This window comes from Centruroides sculpturatus, unplaced genomic scaffold (assembly GCF_000671375.1).
Source record: "Centruroides sculpturatus isolate CEXI.00-Female unplaced genomic scaffold, Cexi_2.0 scaffold970, whole genome shotgun sequence".
In the NCBI taxonomy this organism is placed as follows: domain Eukaryota; kingdom Metazoa; phylum Arthropoda; class Arachnida; order Scorpiones; family Buthidae; genus Centruroides; species Centruroides sculpturatus.
Window position 1 is genome coordinate 248,552 of NW_019385159.1, and position 20,033 is coordinate 268,584.

Here is a 20,033-nt window from a genome sequence, read left to right on the forward strand (position 1 = left end):
AAGTGTCCACGTCGTTCTTCTCTGGTGGTTGGCCTGGTACTGGGACTGGGAACATGAAGGCCAAGCAATGTGGTTTGGGCGAACTCGTGACAAGACGTGCGTACACGTAGCGTAGAACATTACATTAACATGCGATTAGTCATAGTTTCTTTGCTTACTAGATATCTCGTAGCAAAATAGAACTGACAATGAGTTATCTTGAACTACACTTAAGTAAATTTCCAAGAAAATGCCTAAAGGCTTTAAACTTTGCGACACCCCAATCGTGGCGCCGTGGCACCCTAAGGTGCCGCGGCACCCCGGTTGAAAAACACTGCATTATACAGTACAAGTCGATATTACTACATACAGTAGAATAATCTTATATTCACGATAACAGATCCGATGAAACGAGGTAAAAATACATTGATTTGGCATATGCACCTGGGGAAAATATCTGTAGTTCGCGGATACTATATAGCTGAATAACGTTAGAACGGATTTCGGTAATGGACATGGAGAAAATCTGCAGTTCGCGGATATTTACTCCATGTCCATTACCGAAATCCGTTCTAACGTGATTCTGCTATATAGTAATGGCCTTTTCCATATAACGGATGAATCCGTAATAACGAGTAATCACGATAAAACGGACTTTATTGTAACGGATCAATTTCTTTAGTCCTGTGATGGTCCGTTATATCGCGAAAGGATTTTAAAATTTTGTTTCAACTTTCATTTAATTTTTTATTTTTTAAAAAATAATATATAATTAACGAGCAATTATTTATTGCGACATTGTCAAAATGCCAGACTGCAAGTTTTAATCAATCGTATTTTTAATTTATTTAATTTCAAGTATATGATCTCCACCTCATATTAGTAGTGGCTTGCCCCAGTACGTCACACTTTCCCTTTAACAGCAGAATCGTGTGGAATATCTAATACCTTTCAGGAGAAATGTTTGAATTGAAATAACGTGACTTCCGGTTGCATCAGAAGTTCGTATATAGTTAATCAAAGCTTCCTTTCCCTAAGGTTTCCATATCTGGTCGAGGAGACCAGATATGGAAACCTTAGATATGGAAACTCTTTCATCTATTTAATTCTGTTCTCAAGATTAAGGAAAGACCGATAGACGGACGACAGTAGGAATTTATTGGTCTACAATTTTTTAAAATTGCAGCCCAACAAAATACTAATTGACATGAAACACTGCCAAAACCATAAACAAGTTTGAACAGTTGATCTGTAGATATGCATCCTGAAACTGATTAACTAAGTTAGTCTAATCTAGCCAAACCAATGTCAATAATTTACAAATACTTATATGATGTAGCAATGAAATGCAAGATTTTTATATTATATTTTTTGAAATATTTAATAATTCGCAGGATGTTAAATAGGCTATTAATGCTGAAACATAACATTACTAATAATGAATTTGATCCATTTATTAGGAAAAACACTGTTAAAGTAGTTTTTATTATTTTTTGAAAGCATGGAATCCGTATTAACGAAAATTATATTTGAAACTATTCAATTTATTAAACTAACATAATTTTAATAATTATTGACAATTTGCTTAAATTATTTATAATTTATAGGTTATACATAGAATTATGTAAATATAGTGTTATACAAACCTGTACATAATTCTTCTATCTTGGTATAATGAGTTTGTAGACAATCATTCACCCAGTTTAGCATCTCATGCCTGCTCAAATTATCAGCAGTTGAGCTAGTTGAATAGACATTAACACAAAGCGCTCCTTCTGTCATCTTTACTTACACTATAAAAAAATATACATATATATATATTTACAAAATAAATAAATTACAGAAGTAAACTAAAAGTAAAATTAAAATGATGTCTGACGGCAATCAAAAATTACCACTTTTTTAACTTTGTCAAGTTTTTACAAAATAATTTATGTAATTAGACAGCTGTAAAAGACTTTTTAAATTTGCTACATATAGCTGAATATACAGAAAACAATCATTGTTTCACAGACATATACTGTATTGAAGTACATCATAATGAAAACCACCAACTTCGAGAAATTCCAGAAAAATCCCGAGATTGTAAAATTCGTTGCGCTGTTACGAATCGTTATTTAAACCGAGGACAGTAAACGGTTTATTTATATTTCCAGTGGCCCACCAGTCTCCGTTCCCTGAACACTGGGAATTAGGACGGGCTGGCCACGTAGAGTTTACCGGATTTTCTTCACGTCTGTAGGGGCCAGTTTCCCTTAAAAAGACCTCCCAGAAGGCATCCCCCTAGTCAGATCGCACAAGTGTTGATTTTCCATAACTATACAAACATGAATCTATATTTCTGTTGTAATATTTAATATAGAAACAACAACCAGTCTATTTAAATATAGTTTGTGTCTGTGGTAATATATTTATTTTTGAAAACAATTGTTATTAGTAGAGGAAAAAGTGGTATTATGGAACCCCTCAATTTCAAACTGATAATAAAGGCGAACTGTAACGGATTGTGGCTGAACTGCACTAGACAGACATCCATAGCAAGGAGAAAACCCATTTCACTTCAGTTAAACGATTGTCCTTAGTGAAACAGCATATTCGTGTTTTTTGAAATTCCAAACTTTTGAATGGTAAGTGAATTTAATTATTTCTAAAATATAAATCGTGTAGTTGTAGGTTCACTGGTGCATGTATTCCGTTCCAGAGACTTAGGGGTACATATTAATCTGTATGATGTTCACGTTTTTTAAATTTTGGTCTTGACAGACATAAGTTAATTCAAGGTGGCAATGCGTGAAATACGGACCCCATTGGTGCTTTTAATATGGAACCCAATTTCTCTGGGAACCCAACTCCTCCGAACTCTCTTTGCAAGCAGACATTTGTCCGGAGCAATTTGTGAAAAAGACACTAGGTAGAAAGCCAATTTCTCCTGAGAATATCGAAAAAGAGCTGCTGGAATATATCAATATATTGTTGATGGAAGTCATATTTTTCTATTATGAAAGCATTTTTTTCGATAAAATACATTGGAATAAATAATTTTGTGATTATTTAACATTTTTTGTACTTTCTATTTGTTTTTGGCTGCATTAAAGCATTTTTTGAAAACATACAGTAAGGTTCCATATTACTACCCGGTTTTCCCTAAGCCTACTTTCTGACTTTTTGTACAAAAGCCTTCAAAAACCATACTTATAGTTACACTAGCAAAAAATCCAATTAGGAACATTTAGTTTAATAGTTACCAGTATTTTTCGCACAAAAAACTGTGGGTGTAGTTATGATTCCTTGTTTACAATTCACTATAATGTAATTGGGGTTCCATAATACCTCCTTTTCCTCTACCGTTTTTCAAGAAGATAACCCGTCCCACTGTATACTCCGTCTTACGGAACAGCCGTTGGAACATGAAACTTATTGGTATGCAGTTTAGAAAGTTTTACTTCAGACAATAAAACGTTGTTTTACGATTACAATTTATTGAAAATTTCATAATAAAATGAAAAAAAAATACGAAGACGAACACCCTACATTTCATTTTTGTGTGTCAAAAATAAAAACAAACTTTTAAAAATGATATAGCTTAATTTCTGTTTTATTTAACAAATATGTAATGATAAACGCTAAAATAAATTCAGAAAAAATTAAATAGAAAATAATTTGAAGGCGACAAATGCCAGAATCAATTGCTTAGCTATTCGTCATGGAGAACTTTCTTCGATGTAGAAAGCTTAGCTCAGATACGCGTTTGCTAGGAAGAGCGAAAGCAAAATGCAATACGACCTTCCTTGTTATACTTCTTTTAATATTTCACTCTAACTATTCCTTTCACACCTACATGTTATTAATTAATACTTTTAAATTGTCATCTTTGTCACGAATCAAAGCTTGTTACAAAACTGTAACAAGTTTTTCATCTGCCTTATACACCATTTTATTTTTAGGTACCTTAATTTATGGGGAAATAATAAAATAATTGTTTGAAAATAATTTTTGCGTACGCAAGAAATATACAAGATAATTCACATGTATTTATAAAAGAAAATATTGTTACAGTATATTTGAAAAATTTCTTCAGTTCTACTTTAGGGTACTCTTCGTCCTGGGCCCTATGTCTGTGCATCTGTTTAGTTACGGCACTATTGTTATACACATACTTCTCAAAATTAAATCGCAACACCACGAGGATATTTCAGAACCGTTAGGGGGTGACAAAGATATGAAAATTATTAAGTTTGCATCGGGTCATGTAGTACCCAGTTTCGGGCTATAAAGAGCAGTCGGCTCGGACCGTACAGTACATGCTATCAATGACGGTTCACGGCAGCTAAACATTCGAAGAAGCACAGAAAATGCGTCGGAGAAGACAGCGAGCTGATTATCACAAGTTAACGGATGGGGGAACGAGACGGTATCCTGAAGCTGCGCGATCTCAGTTTGTCAATATGCGCAGATTCCACGCGTGTTGTGCACGACACCACGCGAGTACCATCCAGAGATTGCCGCAGGAACATCCGAGAATACGCCGAAGAAAGAATGGATCGCAGCTGTCCACGACAGAGCGCACAAACCGGCAGATTCGCCGAATGGCCGTTCAGGATCCGTTCGCCACGACGCATGACATCTGAAGCCGCCTGTCGCCGTCAATGAGTGCATCTGTGTCCACCCAAGCCATTCGCAACAGGTTGCATTAAGTCGGGCTGCATGCACAGCAACCAGCAACGGGGATGCCATTAACCACTCAACACATGGCTGCACTCCTGGTGTGGTGTCATTGTCATCATCCCAACTGCGCCACTGAATGGCATTGGATATTGTTTACAGATGAATCCCACTTCTGTCTATGGAATGATGGCCGTGGACGGGTGTGGTGGTATTCCGGGAAACGCTACGTGCCAACCTTTTCTCCGAGCATAACATAGGCCCCACACCGGACATTGTGGTTTGGGGACGCATCGTATTCGATCAGAAGTACACATTTCCGGTACTCTGACTGTGGACCAGTATGTCACACGAATTGTGAGGCCTGTGTTTGGCCACTGGTGGGCCTGGTGGTGTTCTAGCAAGACAGTAGCGAGGTTGCGGCCGAAGTTTTCATCTCTAAAACACGTGAACGTCGAGAGCCGCTATCTTGTAAGTGGCGCTTGACGTTCAACGTTCACGTTTTAGAGATGAAAACTTCGGCCGCAACTTCGCTAATGGCCTGTCGCACTGTTCAGACTTCACATCCTTCCGACGTATCTTTCTTCTATCGAACATCTAAGGGACCTCGTCCGAGTATTTCTCGTCGTATAGCGCCTTGTATAGCTTCCCGAGGAAGCCATATTCGTTACTGAATGAACAGCTGGCTGTCGCATATTTTTGTCTTGTTCTTTTAATCAGTTGCATATCTGTCATCTTTATCGGACCTTCAATGTACATGTGGCTATGCGCATTCCTTCGTGGTGTTACACTCCTCAAAAGTGAAATCGTAAGAGAAAATTTTTGTTTGTAGCACTGTTATACCTTTTAACTGTGAGGCATTTATGGGAGACGTATATGTTTAGATTCGCAGTAGTTGAATTTTTTAATTTTTCTTCAGGAAATTTTTTCTTTTTATTTATATTAATATTTTTTCTACGAACTTGCATAATATTTAAAAAACAAAGAATGCTTTATTATCTGTTCTTTATGCATTTGAAGACTGTACGAGCCTGTGTAACCAAACTTTCCAAAAATTATACTCTTATCCAGGTCAAGGATTACCTTACATTCGGAAAAAGAAAGCTTACTTCACCAAACATTTGCAGATGTAAGCTGATATTGGTTTAAATTAAAATAATAAACGAGGATCGCATTTTGCCTTAAAACTTTATACTGTATTAATTAAGAAATAAAATTACTGTTTCCAGAAGCCAGTGTGGTACGAAGATTCGCTGAATTTGAATATATTTATTAACATTTGTATACAGTTTTTAAAATAATATTTTTAATATAAAAATGATTTCCACGATGTATAGTTAAAGAAAAAAGTTGCAATGACGTCATCTTTGNCAATTCTGCCATGTTAGTCTGTTTATGCCGACGTGTGATGCGCAACCTGTCGACCTTTTCTCTTTTTCTTTTTGCATGTACGATCATACACATCTCCAATATCCAATAGAACTAAGTCATCTGTACCTGTTCTTTCTTAATTTAGGGTTACTTACCTTATTCCTACGCAAGTCCCTAGTCCCTAACTGTAACTGATTTAGAACCGGCATGCACGTTATTCTTCGCATTGTAAAATGACATTGCGCATGCATCAGGAACTTCTGTTCAAACAAACCTGACCTGCCGTCCGTGTCAGCAATTTTGAAAAGATGGCAACACTACTCACAGAAGTACATGTTCTGCTCAGCTACAAAAAAAAAATTAGAGGGAATGTTACATTCAAGTGATTTCAGTTGAGATACATCAGGTACAGTACATTGGTTTCATAAGAAAATGTACTAAATCTTATATTCAAAGGCAGTAGTAGTCTCTCGAGCATATCTGACCAAAACATGTAATTTTTGTTTGGATAGTATTTCTTCAAGAATGGTCTAGTCATTTCTTGATGCATTCTGTACTATATTCTTCCATCTTAATGCAAAGTTTAGATGATGCAATGAAAATTCAAGGCTTACAGGATATCCACACCAAAATCACTGTTGAACCATTTTGCATGACATTTGAACTTCATTTCTAGCATAATGGCCTTTACTTCTTCACAGCAAAAATTTATGGAACCATCCAGTCCAAAATAAAAGTCATTACCCGTAGCAACATACAGGTTGTTTTGGACTACAAATCTCTCTTGTTCAATTGTCAGAGTAATCTTGTTTGATTTTCTAACTTCTAACCCAAGTATACATACTTGGGTGCCAAATCATGTACCTAATAACAATGTTCTTTTCCTTTAATATCCCAAGCATTGCATAAGCTGGATCAAAAGTTCAAAAATATCCCAATGTTTGGTATATTTTGAACTTTTGATCCAGCTTATGGAGAAAGTGGTCCAGCAGCATAAGTTAACTGTTTACACTTCAGTAACTTTAACCCTTTTTCTTCCAATTCCTTCACTCTACATAGCATTTTCTTCCTTTCCACTATTTTAATTATATCATATATAGTGCTTTTTGGAATATCCATACATTTAAAATGTTGCACAGTTGGATGTTTACCCTTCATAAAATTTCTATGTAAATTTCAATAATTTTTCTAAATTTGTCTTCTTTTAGGCTTTGCATTTTTAAAAGAAACATTAAAAATAATAAGTAATCTAGAATCAAATAAGCAACTCACATACAGTAGAAAATCTACATGTCCAATTTCTTTTTGCATGTAAAGTACAGTAAGATATACATAAAGGAAGTTACTCTGGATTTTTAGTTAGCACAGCTATATTTATTAGCAACATTAAGGACAATATATTTAACACATCATTTATACACATTCTAGTATTATGTGCAAAGAACCTTTGATATTCCACTATAATGTGCACTCTAGATCATTTAAAAATTCTATGTGCTGTTTGAGAATGACTTGGGCCAACTTGTTTGATGGTCTTTTAGTAAACTTGTTTGTATTATTTCAAAAGTACGGTTGTAACCTCAGTTATATTTTGAGTTTGTTAAAAAAACTGTGTGCAAAGAAATCACCATTTTCGTTCTTGTCTTTTATGTATCTGTGACAATATATTACTGTAGCTCCTTTGAGGCAGTTTTAAAGTACTTATACTGTACTTATGAACAATGAAACTTTAAACTTCTTGATTTTGTTTTCAGTTATATAATTTTTTTATATTAATATTTAATGTTGTTAATAATACTAATCGTACAAATACAAGAAATGACGATAAATATNTAAAATGGCACATGTTAATGAATTTGCTGTAAATTATTAACACAAGAAATGACAAAAACTTGCTTTAAAATATCCCAGTATGAACACTGATTTCCTTTTTAACAGTCCAAACAACTTGTTTATCCACTTGATTTACCCGTCTATTTGTGCCGTTAGTGCCAAGTGAACCTGTAGTCTAGTAAAATTTCAATTTAACCAAGCATTAATTTTAGAATAGATGAAAGCACCAATGTCAGTGGATTGACAGTACTTTTAGTTTTTGTGAAATATCAGTACAACGATGAGCTTTGTGAAGATTTGTTAATGTGTGATGACCTAAAAAATACAACTACAGGTTTTGATGATTTCATTCGAAGTAATGAAATAGATTGAAAAAAGTGCATCAACATCTGCACTGATGGAGCTAAAGCTATGTAAGGTCCAATTTAAAAGGTCTAAAGAAAACTTTTACCATTTTAACGTATTTGTGACAAAAACTAAAAAAAAGAAACAGGCTTGACGCATCAGCAGACATTCGTTGTCAGTTAACAAAGTGGGAACCAAATTTGAAAAATATTGCTGAAGATTTATTGCAACAAATATCACATTAAATTGTTAGAAATTATTGTAGAATAATTTAAATTTTGTTTATTGTTAATTATAATTATTTAATTTTAGGAAATGTAATTTATGCATGTATTGAAATGACTTCTGTGATTTTATATAATATACTTATCAAATAACAATAAATAAATGTATGTACAGTGCCTGTTTAAATTGATTATTGTTTACATAAAATAAGTAATCCACTTTTAATTATAGTTAGTTAGTGAGAGTTTTTTATGGCACTCAGTTATAAGGGCTGTATACATCTAATGCAGTAATTATAAAATTTACATACAAAAATATAAGGGGTACCTGAGAAACAACTAATGGGCTAATGGGGTACATCAACAAAAAAGGTTGAGAACCACTGATATAATTGAAAGTGACAGATGAACATACTGTGTATATCAACTGAAACCAGTCTCCAGTATTATTTTTATCAGACAGATGACATGTATTTTGATTTTCCATATGTGGTATCTGATGTCTGTTTATATATGAGTACAAAGCTTTAATGTCAGACTTCTATCCTGCCAACTTAGGAAATCTGTATATGTCTGTCACCATCTAGCTACTTCATTGAGAGCTTGGCCAAACTTGTGAATTGAATCATTAAAAATAGCTCTTTTTTGTGCCCACAGAGAGGAAAGAGTAAAATAAAAGAAATGCATGAGGAATGCACGCTGATGAATGCATGAAACCACAGATTCTTTGTCCATCAATGGTTTTGAAGTCATCATACAGTCAGTAACAGTGCCACAATTTTTATTTGGAAGAAACGAAATGGGTGTTATCCTTTTACCATCAAATAAAGTAATTTTTAAAATTAGCAATCAATTTTGAATACAACTCTCAAGAATTTTAATAGGAGGAATTCCCTTTTAGTCTTAATATCATTCCCACAGTTGGTCATATTTATTACATGAAGCATTTGCAATCTCCAAGACTACATACTTCATTTTTAAATTTGTACTTTACTACAAGATGTCCAAAAAAAGAAAGAACATGACTTCATCTAAAAAAAGTTCCAAGGATCAAAGGAAGAGATTGAGAGTTTGAAGCATGGCAGCAATTAGAAGAGGAAGAAAAAGAAAGAAGTTCAACATAAATGGGTTAGCTGGTGTGTTCTCAAAATTGAATGCAGTTATATTAGAAGTAGAGGGTAAGGAACTGAATGTTGAATGGTTTATGAAAGTATTGATAGAATGGCAAATGAGTGTTTTTACAATGCTGTCATAAAATTTATGAAGAAAGAAAAAAAACTTACAAAGATGATCACATTAATGAGATTCTTCTCAAAAACTATACCCAGGACTCATACCCCTACAAGTACTTCCATTTTTTCATAGTCATCTCTCTTACCCAAGCCTTCTACAGCTGTTGATAACCACTCATAACTCCTACGATGGCACTGATGACCTGGAACCATTACTACCATTTGGAGGATTGATGACTAAAATATTAATCTGAATGATTTTTTTCTGATTTCAAAACTGTTATAATTAAATGACATTTATGTTCAGTAAAGACAGCTATTAAAATTATGCAAAAACTTTCAGTTCAAACTCAATAAAATTAATAGTTGTATTTTGTACAGCTACAGAACCTTCCTCCCTTCCTAAAATTCACATTTTGCATTGTGAATCAGATAATTAAGTATGGAAGAGGATACCAATTTTTCTGTTGTATGACCTGATTTTCCTTTGTTTTTGTGTTTGTTAGGTGAATTTACATTGATTTCTGTGGAAAATTCAAGGGACCAACAAAATTTTTCATTAATGACAAGTTTTTGACAGGTTTTGTTATAGACAAGTTTGACTGTATTAGAATTAGCAACATATAACTTAAAATATAGGTCTACTATAAAAACTTCACCTATTGTACAGAGTTGGCATAAAGTCCTTCACTCCTACAGAAAATTAATTATATATACCATTTGTTGTTACAAATTAAAAAAAAAAAAACAAGAAAAATAGCTGTGTCAAGTGACTACATCTTTGAAGAACGATCTATATTTGTTGGTTTATGAAAGGGAAGGAACAGGGAAAACAATGAAAAATGTGCATGCAAACTTCTAGCAAAGATCTGAATGACAACTTTCTCCAAAAAGAACACTGTTTTGGTGGGAGTGTAATATTTTTTACAACAGGTAGTGCAAAGGATAATCAAAGAAGTGACAGACTCAACCAGATGTGTAAAACACAATGAAGTCAAGGAATCAGTGCTGAGATCACTCATGAAATCAACACAGAAATGTTCTGCAGAACTGGGTATACCCTGAACAATGTGTAACCTTATTGTTTTGCACACTGTTGTAAAAATCTTATGCTCCCACCAGAAAAATATTCTTTCTGGAGGAGGCTGTTCAAATATCTGCTGGAAGTCTGCATATCTCTTCTGTTGTTTCCCTCATTCCCTTTTGTAAACCTAATAACTAGTGATTACACATTCTTTGATAATATAGTTTCTTTTATCTAAACCAACAAATGGAACATATGGTTAATTTTCTACAGGAGGATGGACTTTGTGTCTTCCCTGTAGGGTATTGTAGTATATATATTACAGTTATCATCTTCAGGTAAATAATGATTTATAAACTGTCTTTTTGTGTTATTAGTCTCATTGTGTGGTTGACAATAATCATTACCAGTCATTGCTTTAAACAATGACTGGTAATGGTTAATTGTTTTAATCATTATTTATTCACAGTACAGTAATTTCAATTGCTGGCATTTCTGACTTCAATTATATTCTAGCTGTTAAAGGCAATACTGCAAACAGCAGAAAAATAACATATATAGGCTTGCCAGATATCATGTCCTCAGGATGATATCTCAGTGTCCTAACTGGTTTGTAATTTTGTCCTGGATAGAGGAAAAGTATCAAAAAATTTATGTAAATTAATTGAAAATACAGAGAAGAAACTTTCAGAAGCACCCTAAGCCAAGAAAGGTGGCTGTAGTGTGGCTTGTCCTAAACGTCCAGCTGCACTACTGTCGGTTTCCTCTTCCTACTCCAATGCACTCCTACCACAATCTACTTCTCCTGTCAAATAAGAGCAAAGACAAGATACTATGTGCTTTGAATCAGTGACTAACTATGCATGTTTTCTTGTCATAATTATTGAAACTTGTATAGCATGAAATTTAAATATTTTGAGGTTAGTGAGATTTTATTTATTTAATATGTCATCCAGTTAAAATTTGAAGAACTGCAAATAAATTTAAGTATGTTAAATTGTAATGGGGAAGGTGAGGTATGCTTACATCACCAGTCCCAGTTTGACATTGTGCAAGCCTAACTATGTGAATGGTTATTACTTAATACATTTTTAAAATTTTATATTCTTAACTGTTTTATACATTGTTTTAATGCAAAGTGAATAAAATCAGAACTTATTTCAGTATAGATACTAACTTTAGTCTTATTTATTTACCTTGCTTAATACTATCATTCAGTTATTGTTATTTGTATAGCAAAGTCCAAAAGTAATTACAATAAACAGATTCTACTATACATAAAAATGTTTTAATACTTCAACACAAAATAATAAAAAAATAATTATAAATGAAATTTATATAACATTCAATCTAAAGAATTGTTTTTTAATATCATCACATAGTTTACTATGATTTATGTTAGTAATTTTTAATCACTCACGGATTCCAGATAGCCACAGCTGATCATTTTGGTGATTAACAAAAAAACAGGAAAACCCCATAGAAATGTTGCTAGGTTTGGCAACTTTCCACAAATTAGATGACTTTACACTTCATTTTATGTCAGAAAGTTCTCTACTATGATGAGATTATTTTGACTTATTTGTAATTTTTTTTTGATGACTTGAGATACTGAGATATTTCAACAAACAGGATAATACACATTAGAAATTGTCCATGTTCAAGTAAGTTTTAAATATTTTATCAGTTTTTTTGCATAAATTAGAAATATTCCACTACTCAATAAAGATGATATATGATAAAATGTTTTTAATAAGAATACAAAGCAATGTCAACAAAGATGATGCTTTGTTCCAAGCTGTACAGCAGGACAAAAATAATCATTATTCTTATCTCTATCTGATGCAGAAATTTAAGCAAAATGGAATATATTAATTTAATAGATGGTGAGAATATAATATTTGACAAGAATTATAGTGTTTGTGAATTACATTTTGATGAACAATTTATTGAAATAAACCTTCAGCATATTATTAATAGTAAGAGGTTTTATTAAGAGATATTTTAGATTTAGAAAACTTGTGAATGTTCCATTAGGCAGAAATTTTGGCCAATCACTTGACCAAAATTTCTGCCTAATGGAACACCCACAAGTTTTCCAAATCTAAAATATCTATTATACCCACATAAATGTCATCAAAAAAATGGCATGTTATACCATCAAAGAAAATTAAAATAAATTCTAACAACAGTTTCAAATCTGAAAATGATTTATAAACATTAGAAAATCGACTGTGATTCAAGTAATTTTATAAAATAAATTTTCCATTTATGTTTTGGTCAATATTAAGATTTGGTATTCTTCAAAAATTGTTTTATATGCAACACAGAGTATATAGAAAGTAAGTCAAACTTTTGAAATATATTGGAATCTAATAAATATGTAATTAATTATTGAAGGAATTATGAAGATTTAATTCATTGTACTGTGGTTGTTGGAGGCATTATTGTAAACATTACAAAGTTAATTGTTTAGAATATTTTATAATCTTAGAAAATATATTACATGAAAAACATGACACATCTGAGTGTCAAGGAGTTGGGTGTTGTCCATAAATGATGTCATGCCCCAAGGGAAGAGGGGGAGTTTAAGAAATGTGACAATCTGTGACAAGAGGAAAGGGATTTAGTTCAGTGTAATGTCACTGCTTACTAAATAAACAATTTGGGTTATGGATGTATCTTATATAATAAAACTGCATATGCATTGCTCTTTTATTCTGCTACTCTCAATATCAATTTTGCAGACTCCTCCAGAGGCACCACTGACTATGGACTATGACATGGGAATAAAAATTCCAAAGCTGTATAGGAGAAAATTTGATCAGCAGAAGTTGTATAAAATATCTCATTTCATATTTTTGTACTCTTACCATTTGTGTAGTCAATCATGGTTTTTATTTTTAAAATCAAGCATCCTATTAATTTTTGTCATCCAATACAGTATTGTCAAACTGAATGAATGTTTCCTCTACTTAGGGAGGTATTTTCATTTTAGCATTTTTTGATTAAAATTTGAATTAAATAAATCCAGTAAAAAGAAACTTGGGAAATTTTGGAAGAAGGAACTTGTTTCTGTAGAATTATTGGTTTGATGTGGCAACAGTGGTCCTACAGCATGTCAACATTATTTACCATGTGCTGCCCAGAATCAGACATGTGATAATTGTGAATTATATTGAGAGTGTTCCTTGAAAAGCCTGCACAATCACTCTCAATAGTGTTTTAAAAATTCTTAAGGCCAAGATCTAGTTGGTTGAAAACAACAACCAGCACAAGTTGCAGCAAGAAGGCAGAGGGAGATCATGGTGAAGATCATATGTACTCTGCTGAAGACAATGGACTGACAAAGAATTTATTGACATGGAAAATTCCCGAAAGTATTTGTATAGAAACCAAAGTATCACCTCTTTGTATAGTTTCAATAAAAGAACACTTAACTAGTGCATGGGAGTGGAAAAATTTTGGAGTAAGCTTCATGATATTTACACTGTAAATAAAACTTGTGTGGACTCATGTAATATCATTTTAAAGGGGGTTTAAAAAAGGTGACATGTGACAAGAGGAAGAATGAGGGTTAAAATTCATCAAAAATAGCATGATATCATTTATGGACAACCCTATGATCTGAGTATACTGATTTGCCAGATTTAACTGTAAAGGAACTTCCATTAAAAATACTTTTGTTATAGTAATATTTTAAAAAGCCAGAAATGTTCAGGTATAAATGTTCTGGAATGTTTCACCTGAATGCAACTTATCAACCAAGCTGAAAACATTTGTTTTATTAAAATTTGTATGCCAGAACAGTGAAAAAAGTTTTTCACCTTGTTCAGTTGTAATTCATAATTTTGAAAAATAGGAAAATGAAAAAAAGTAAATTAGTTCCAAATCTATATATATAAAAATGAATGTGTGTGTGTGTCCTTCATGCATTACCACACCATTTATCCGATTGCCATGAAACTTTAAGAAGTTGTTTAATATACTCCCGCGAAGGTTTCTAGCATAGTACATTTATCCTACGATAGATNCATGTACAGTAAAAATTCGATATTACGGACGGCTGATGTCAGTCTCGTCCAAAGTATAAAAAATTAGCGAGGTTGAGGCCGAAGTTTTAAACGCGAAAATGTGTACGTCGGACGTTCAGCGCCGCTTTCCTGTAAGTCTAGAAGTTTGACAATGGTGTTTGGATAGTGAGTGGATCATGCTCCACATTCCAAACACCACTGTCAAACTTATAGACTTACAAGAAAGCGGCGCTGAACGTCCGACGTACACGTTTTCGCGTTTAAAACTTCGGCCTCAACCTCGCTATTATAAGAAACTCATTCTCTTTAACGGATTCCCTCTACTACGGACAATTTTTCTGGTCCAGTAGACAACTGTTCGTCCATTATTACGGCCATTTTAGTAACCGTTTTATTTACTTTATTTCCAAAAATAAATACAAAAATAATATAAAATTCACTTATGCTATTGAATTCTGTTTAAAGATCGAGGAGTGGAGAGATAAAGGGGTTCCTGTGTATCTCCAGTAGGCAGGGCCGGATCATCGCATAGACAAATGAGACAAATGTTTAGGGCCCGGTTTTTAAAGGGCCCGGACAAACTGTCTATTTTGAAATGATTTGTAAATAAGATAGTTTACTTTTCTGTTGGACAACTGTATAATACTGATAAAATATGATCTTATTTAAATATTAACCAAAAAGGTTAAATTAAACAAGTAAAACGGCAAAACCGTATTTGGGACACGACTATGTCTCGGAGACAATACTAAGCAGAATCACTTTGACGCTCAAGGCGGGTCTCGTTCTCATTATCCAATCTTCTTTGGTATCGCTGCTTTTGGGCGCGATCGTTCAAACTTCGCCNCTGGCTGTCGCATATTTTTGTCTTGTTCTTTTAATCAGTTGCATATCTGTCATCTTTATCGGACCTTCAATGTACATGTGGCTATGCGCATTCCTTCGTGGTGTTACACTCCTCAAAAGTGAAATCGTAAGAGAAAATTTTTGTTTGTAGCACTGTTATACCTTTTAACTGTGAGGCATTTATGGGAGACGTATATGTTTAGATTCGCAGTAGTTGAATTTTTTAATTTTTCTTCAGGAAATTTTTTCTTTTTATTTATATTAATATTTTTTCTACGAACTTGCATAATATTTAAAAAACAAAGAATGCTTTATTATCTGTTCTTTATGCATTTGAAGACTGTACGAGCCTGTGTAACCAAACTTTCCAAAAATTATACTCTTATCCAGGTCAAGGATTACCTTACATTCGGAAAAAGAAAGCTTACTTCACCAAACATTTGCAGATGTAAGCTGATATTGGTTTAAATTAAAATAATAAACGAGGATCGCATTTTGCCTTAAAACTTTATACTGTATTAATTAAGAAATAAAATTACTGTTTCCAGAAGCCAGTGTGGTACGAAGATTCGCTGAATTTGAATATATTTATTAACATTTGTATACAGTTTTTAAAATAATATTTTTAATATAAAAATGATTTCCACGATGTATAGTTAAAGAAAAAAGTTGCAATGACGTCATTTTTGGTTTCGGTTTCATTAACATAATATTTGAAAGTTTGTTGTAAACCAAGAACGAAACATTTATTAGGAACGGGTTGTAATTCAACAATGTTTTACTATTCCGGCTGTTATATAACAGAGGAAAAGTACGGTGACCGGTCAAAAATTTTTTATTTTAAGACTCAGGAACCTTAAAACGTGAAGAAATGGAAAAACAATTCGGAGACTTTTCTGGTTGTGTGTATGGAGGGGCATGATTTTGTCACCCACTTTAAAACTTAACTTTTGTCGAAATTTCTGAAATTTTGCAGAGGTTTGGGTATTAGGGGGTGATGATATGAACTTAATAATTTTATTCCTAATTAGCATTTATAATTTTTTTTTATAGAACTCATCTCTACCTGAAGATTACGCTTTTTGTCATTTTATATTAATATAAAAACTTTTTAAAAATAAAATCTCATAATAGATGACGCAGTACACAATTTTTAACTCTTGCAGAGTAAGTTAGGCAACTCGTTCTGGATTTTTTTCAGCTGTTGTTTAAAAATAAAAACAACAGTCTAGTACTCACACGCGGAAACGGACGAACAGAAGGCAAAATTACGTCACTTTTGCCATCGAAGTTGATGGAATATAAAGTTGAAAATTTTCAACTTTTGCCGTCGCAGAAAACGGAACGGTAAAAATTAGTCCAATAGGAGGCCATTTATAGTCCGCGCAGCGAAAGATTAGACATAACTCAACCTGAGCAGGAAGGACTGTGTCAGATGAAAGGGATGGAAGGACACAGGATCATAGTAATAAAATTTGTAAAAAATGTAATAATCTAATTATTCTTGATAAAGATAGTATAAAAACATTTTAAAAATGTAAACCACAAAATAACCAAGAGATGGATCCATGTGTAAACTTTCATGTTTCCTTCCATCTGAAATAGATCTCAGGCTTAGGCTGACTCAAGTCTACTTTTCCACTGTGCAGACTATACTAGTAATATCGTGAACACCCTGCAGAATGATAGCATTTGAATTATGACAGTAGACTTATCCAAAAAGCTTAATTTGTTTTATTTATTATTTGAATTAAATAGTAATTGGTCAAATTGGTCTTCTTACAGCAAAAATAATAACTCATTATCGTTCAGTCTTATTCAGATACTAAAGTATTTAATTTAATATCCCCACTTTGGGCAAGAAAACTATTCCGAAATACACTCATTGCCAAAAAATTAATGCACCAAGTTCTCATAATCAGATAAAATTGTACATGTGTGAGTGTAACTAACGGTAATATAAGTAAGTGATCATAAAATGAAAGCAAAAGGATCATTTATTGCAGGAATAATTACAGTACAAATGAAAGGAAATTCTAGTAACCTGTTGGGTGTCTAGCGTGAATATATGAGGAGATACAGGTAGATATGGAGACGTATGGTGATATAACACCATATGTCTCCTGTCCTGTCCAGTATCCTGNGTAAATTCTGCCATGTAATGTTTTTCATTTGAGAATTCTTAATCTATATATATAAAAATGAATGTGTGTGTGTGTGTGTGTCCTTCATGCATTACCACACCATTTATCCGATTGCCATGAAACTTTGTGAAGTTGTTTAATATACTCCCGCGAAGGTTTCTAGCATAGTACATTTATCCTACGATAGATGGCGCGCGTGTATACGAGCATTTTACTGTGTTCGATCAATTTCAAATTGTGAAGACCATTTCCCCCTCCAAAAAATATCTCTATACAGTATATGCATTTGTTATTTACGATATTTGTAATAATTTTTGTTTAATCACTTTACTTCAACTTTTTTTTTGCTAATTATGTATTCGCTCGAACTTTGTTAAAACCTTAACTGCATCCCGAACAACAACCGAAGTTGTAGAAGGAAATTCGCCTATTTTACCGATCTAGGGACCCCCTTTTCCAAATTTTAATATCGACTCAAAATAATTTAAAAAGACAAATTACAATAAAACGGTTTATTGTCCAACTATCAGAAATTTCACAACATGCCAAGGAAGAGAGGAAGGAGCAATTAAATAATCAAAACTATAAAGGATTAAAAATATATATATATATAAATGGGGAATCTCTGCGAGTATGTGGGCTAAATTTAAAGAATCCGTGCTTCTCACATTAAGGTTTTAACAAAGTACAGCTCACGCGTCGGAAAACCAGATTTATTCGTGTACGCACCAGACGGAAAAACAAAAAATATCATGTATCCACAAGCACTCCAATAAATAAATAGAATTGAAACGACACTTTGAAATGTTTTCCCGATGAAAATGAATAATAATAATAAAATAATAACTTTCAATAAAAATGATAAAATGTAAATTTAATTTTATCATAACGAGTTTGCTTGAATTTCGTTTCTTCTGAGATCGCAGCAATGCGCGACGGGTAAGCTAGTATAAAATATAAAGTTTCAGTTAAAACTGGAAAAATGCTGAAACAGAAAATACATACATAAAAATGAAATTTTGAAAAATATTATCAATAAAATTTAATTTGATTTCAAATTATAATAATTGTCTGCCTCATAAACAGCAATTAGCAATAAATGAATGCTTAAAGTCTTCAAAACAAAACAGTTAAAGAAATGAAATATGATGTTAGAAAGAATTACTACGAGAATGAAAAACCCATGTTTCTAGGAACACATGCAAATAAATAAAATCTTAGTCTTGCTTAGTGAAAATAGGATTAATAATTAATTCATTAAATGCATATAAGCCTGGTTTTGGTTTTAATGAATAAAACTTTTGGAGTACTTAAAAAGTATAGAACTTAGATTCATTTAGCAAACATTTTTATTTCCTTTTCAAACTCAAGTCATCAGAAAATTTACAAATGAAACAAAGAACATTTACAGACCTGGTTATAAATCCTTTACCATTGAGAAATGAAAGTGCAGTTGTCTGATCATGATATTGTCAGTATTGTTTCTTCTCTAGGAAAGTAATGTTTATATTGTATAACGTGAATGAAAATGAATGATTAAAAGTGATACTTATATCATCTCTTATAAAGCTGGTCTAACTAATGATATAAACTATTGTATTTCACATACCATAGGCCAGTGATTCTCAACCTTTTTTCGTCATGGTACACTTTTAATAATTAAAAAATTTGGTGGAACACACCATTACTTTGGTAAGTATCACAGGACAACTGGTGATGTCATAACAGTGATTTTTAAATGTAGTTGGTTATTTAGGTCACATTTTCTAAACATTTTAGTAACTACTGGCAATTACCAGTAACACCGGTTTCAATTTCTAAATGTGCCCTAGGAAGGTAGAACCGATTAAACTACTTGTCTGACATTGCTTATGTATGGATATTTACAGTGGTGGTACACTTCAAAAATGTGGTGGCACAGTGGTTGAGAATCACTGCCATAGGCTAAATATTCAGAATTTTTCATAATAATGAATTAAAATAAAACAGTATTTTACTACTCAAATACAGTTTACAATCAAAAAGTTGCCTTTTTAGTTTAGTGTTGACAGTGTCATCTGATGGAAGAAAATTTTTCTGGAACCTGTTTTTGAAAGAGTTGATATGTTATTTATTCTAGACATGATAATGAAACTACATGAAAATACATAAAATTGAAATGATGTAGAGCATAGTAAGAGATCAAAATACTAAAACAAACTAGTTCTTTCAGTGAAAGAGTAGGCACCAATAAGCCTGAGCTGGAAGGGTCTATGTCAGTTGAAAGGAATGGAAGAAAACACGTGACTATCCCCTAAGTTGAGACAGTTATGATCTCTTTCAGCTGTTTTGTTTTTTAT

General features: G+C 32.8%; 1 protein-coding gene across 1 annotated transcript in view; it reads right to left on the minus strand.

The window, feature by feature from the left end:
* Positions 1–20,033, minus strand: part of LOC111635592 (microtubule-associated protein RP/EB family member 1-like) — a 49,856-nt gene that overhangs the window by 7,906 nt on the left and 21,917 nt on the right. The window contains exon 2 of the mRNA XM_023380596.1: positions 1,626–1,772. Coding sequence (XP_023236364.1) covers positions 1,626–1,761 — 136 coding nt within the window. The 5' untranslated portion in view covers positions 1,762–1,772. The remainder of the gene's footprint in view (positions 1–1,625; positions 1,773–20,033) is intronic.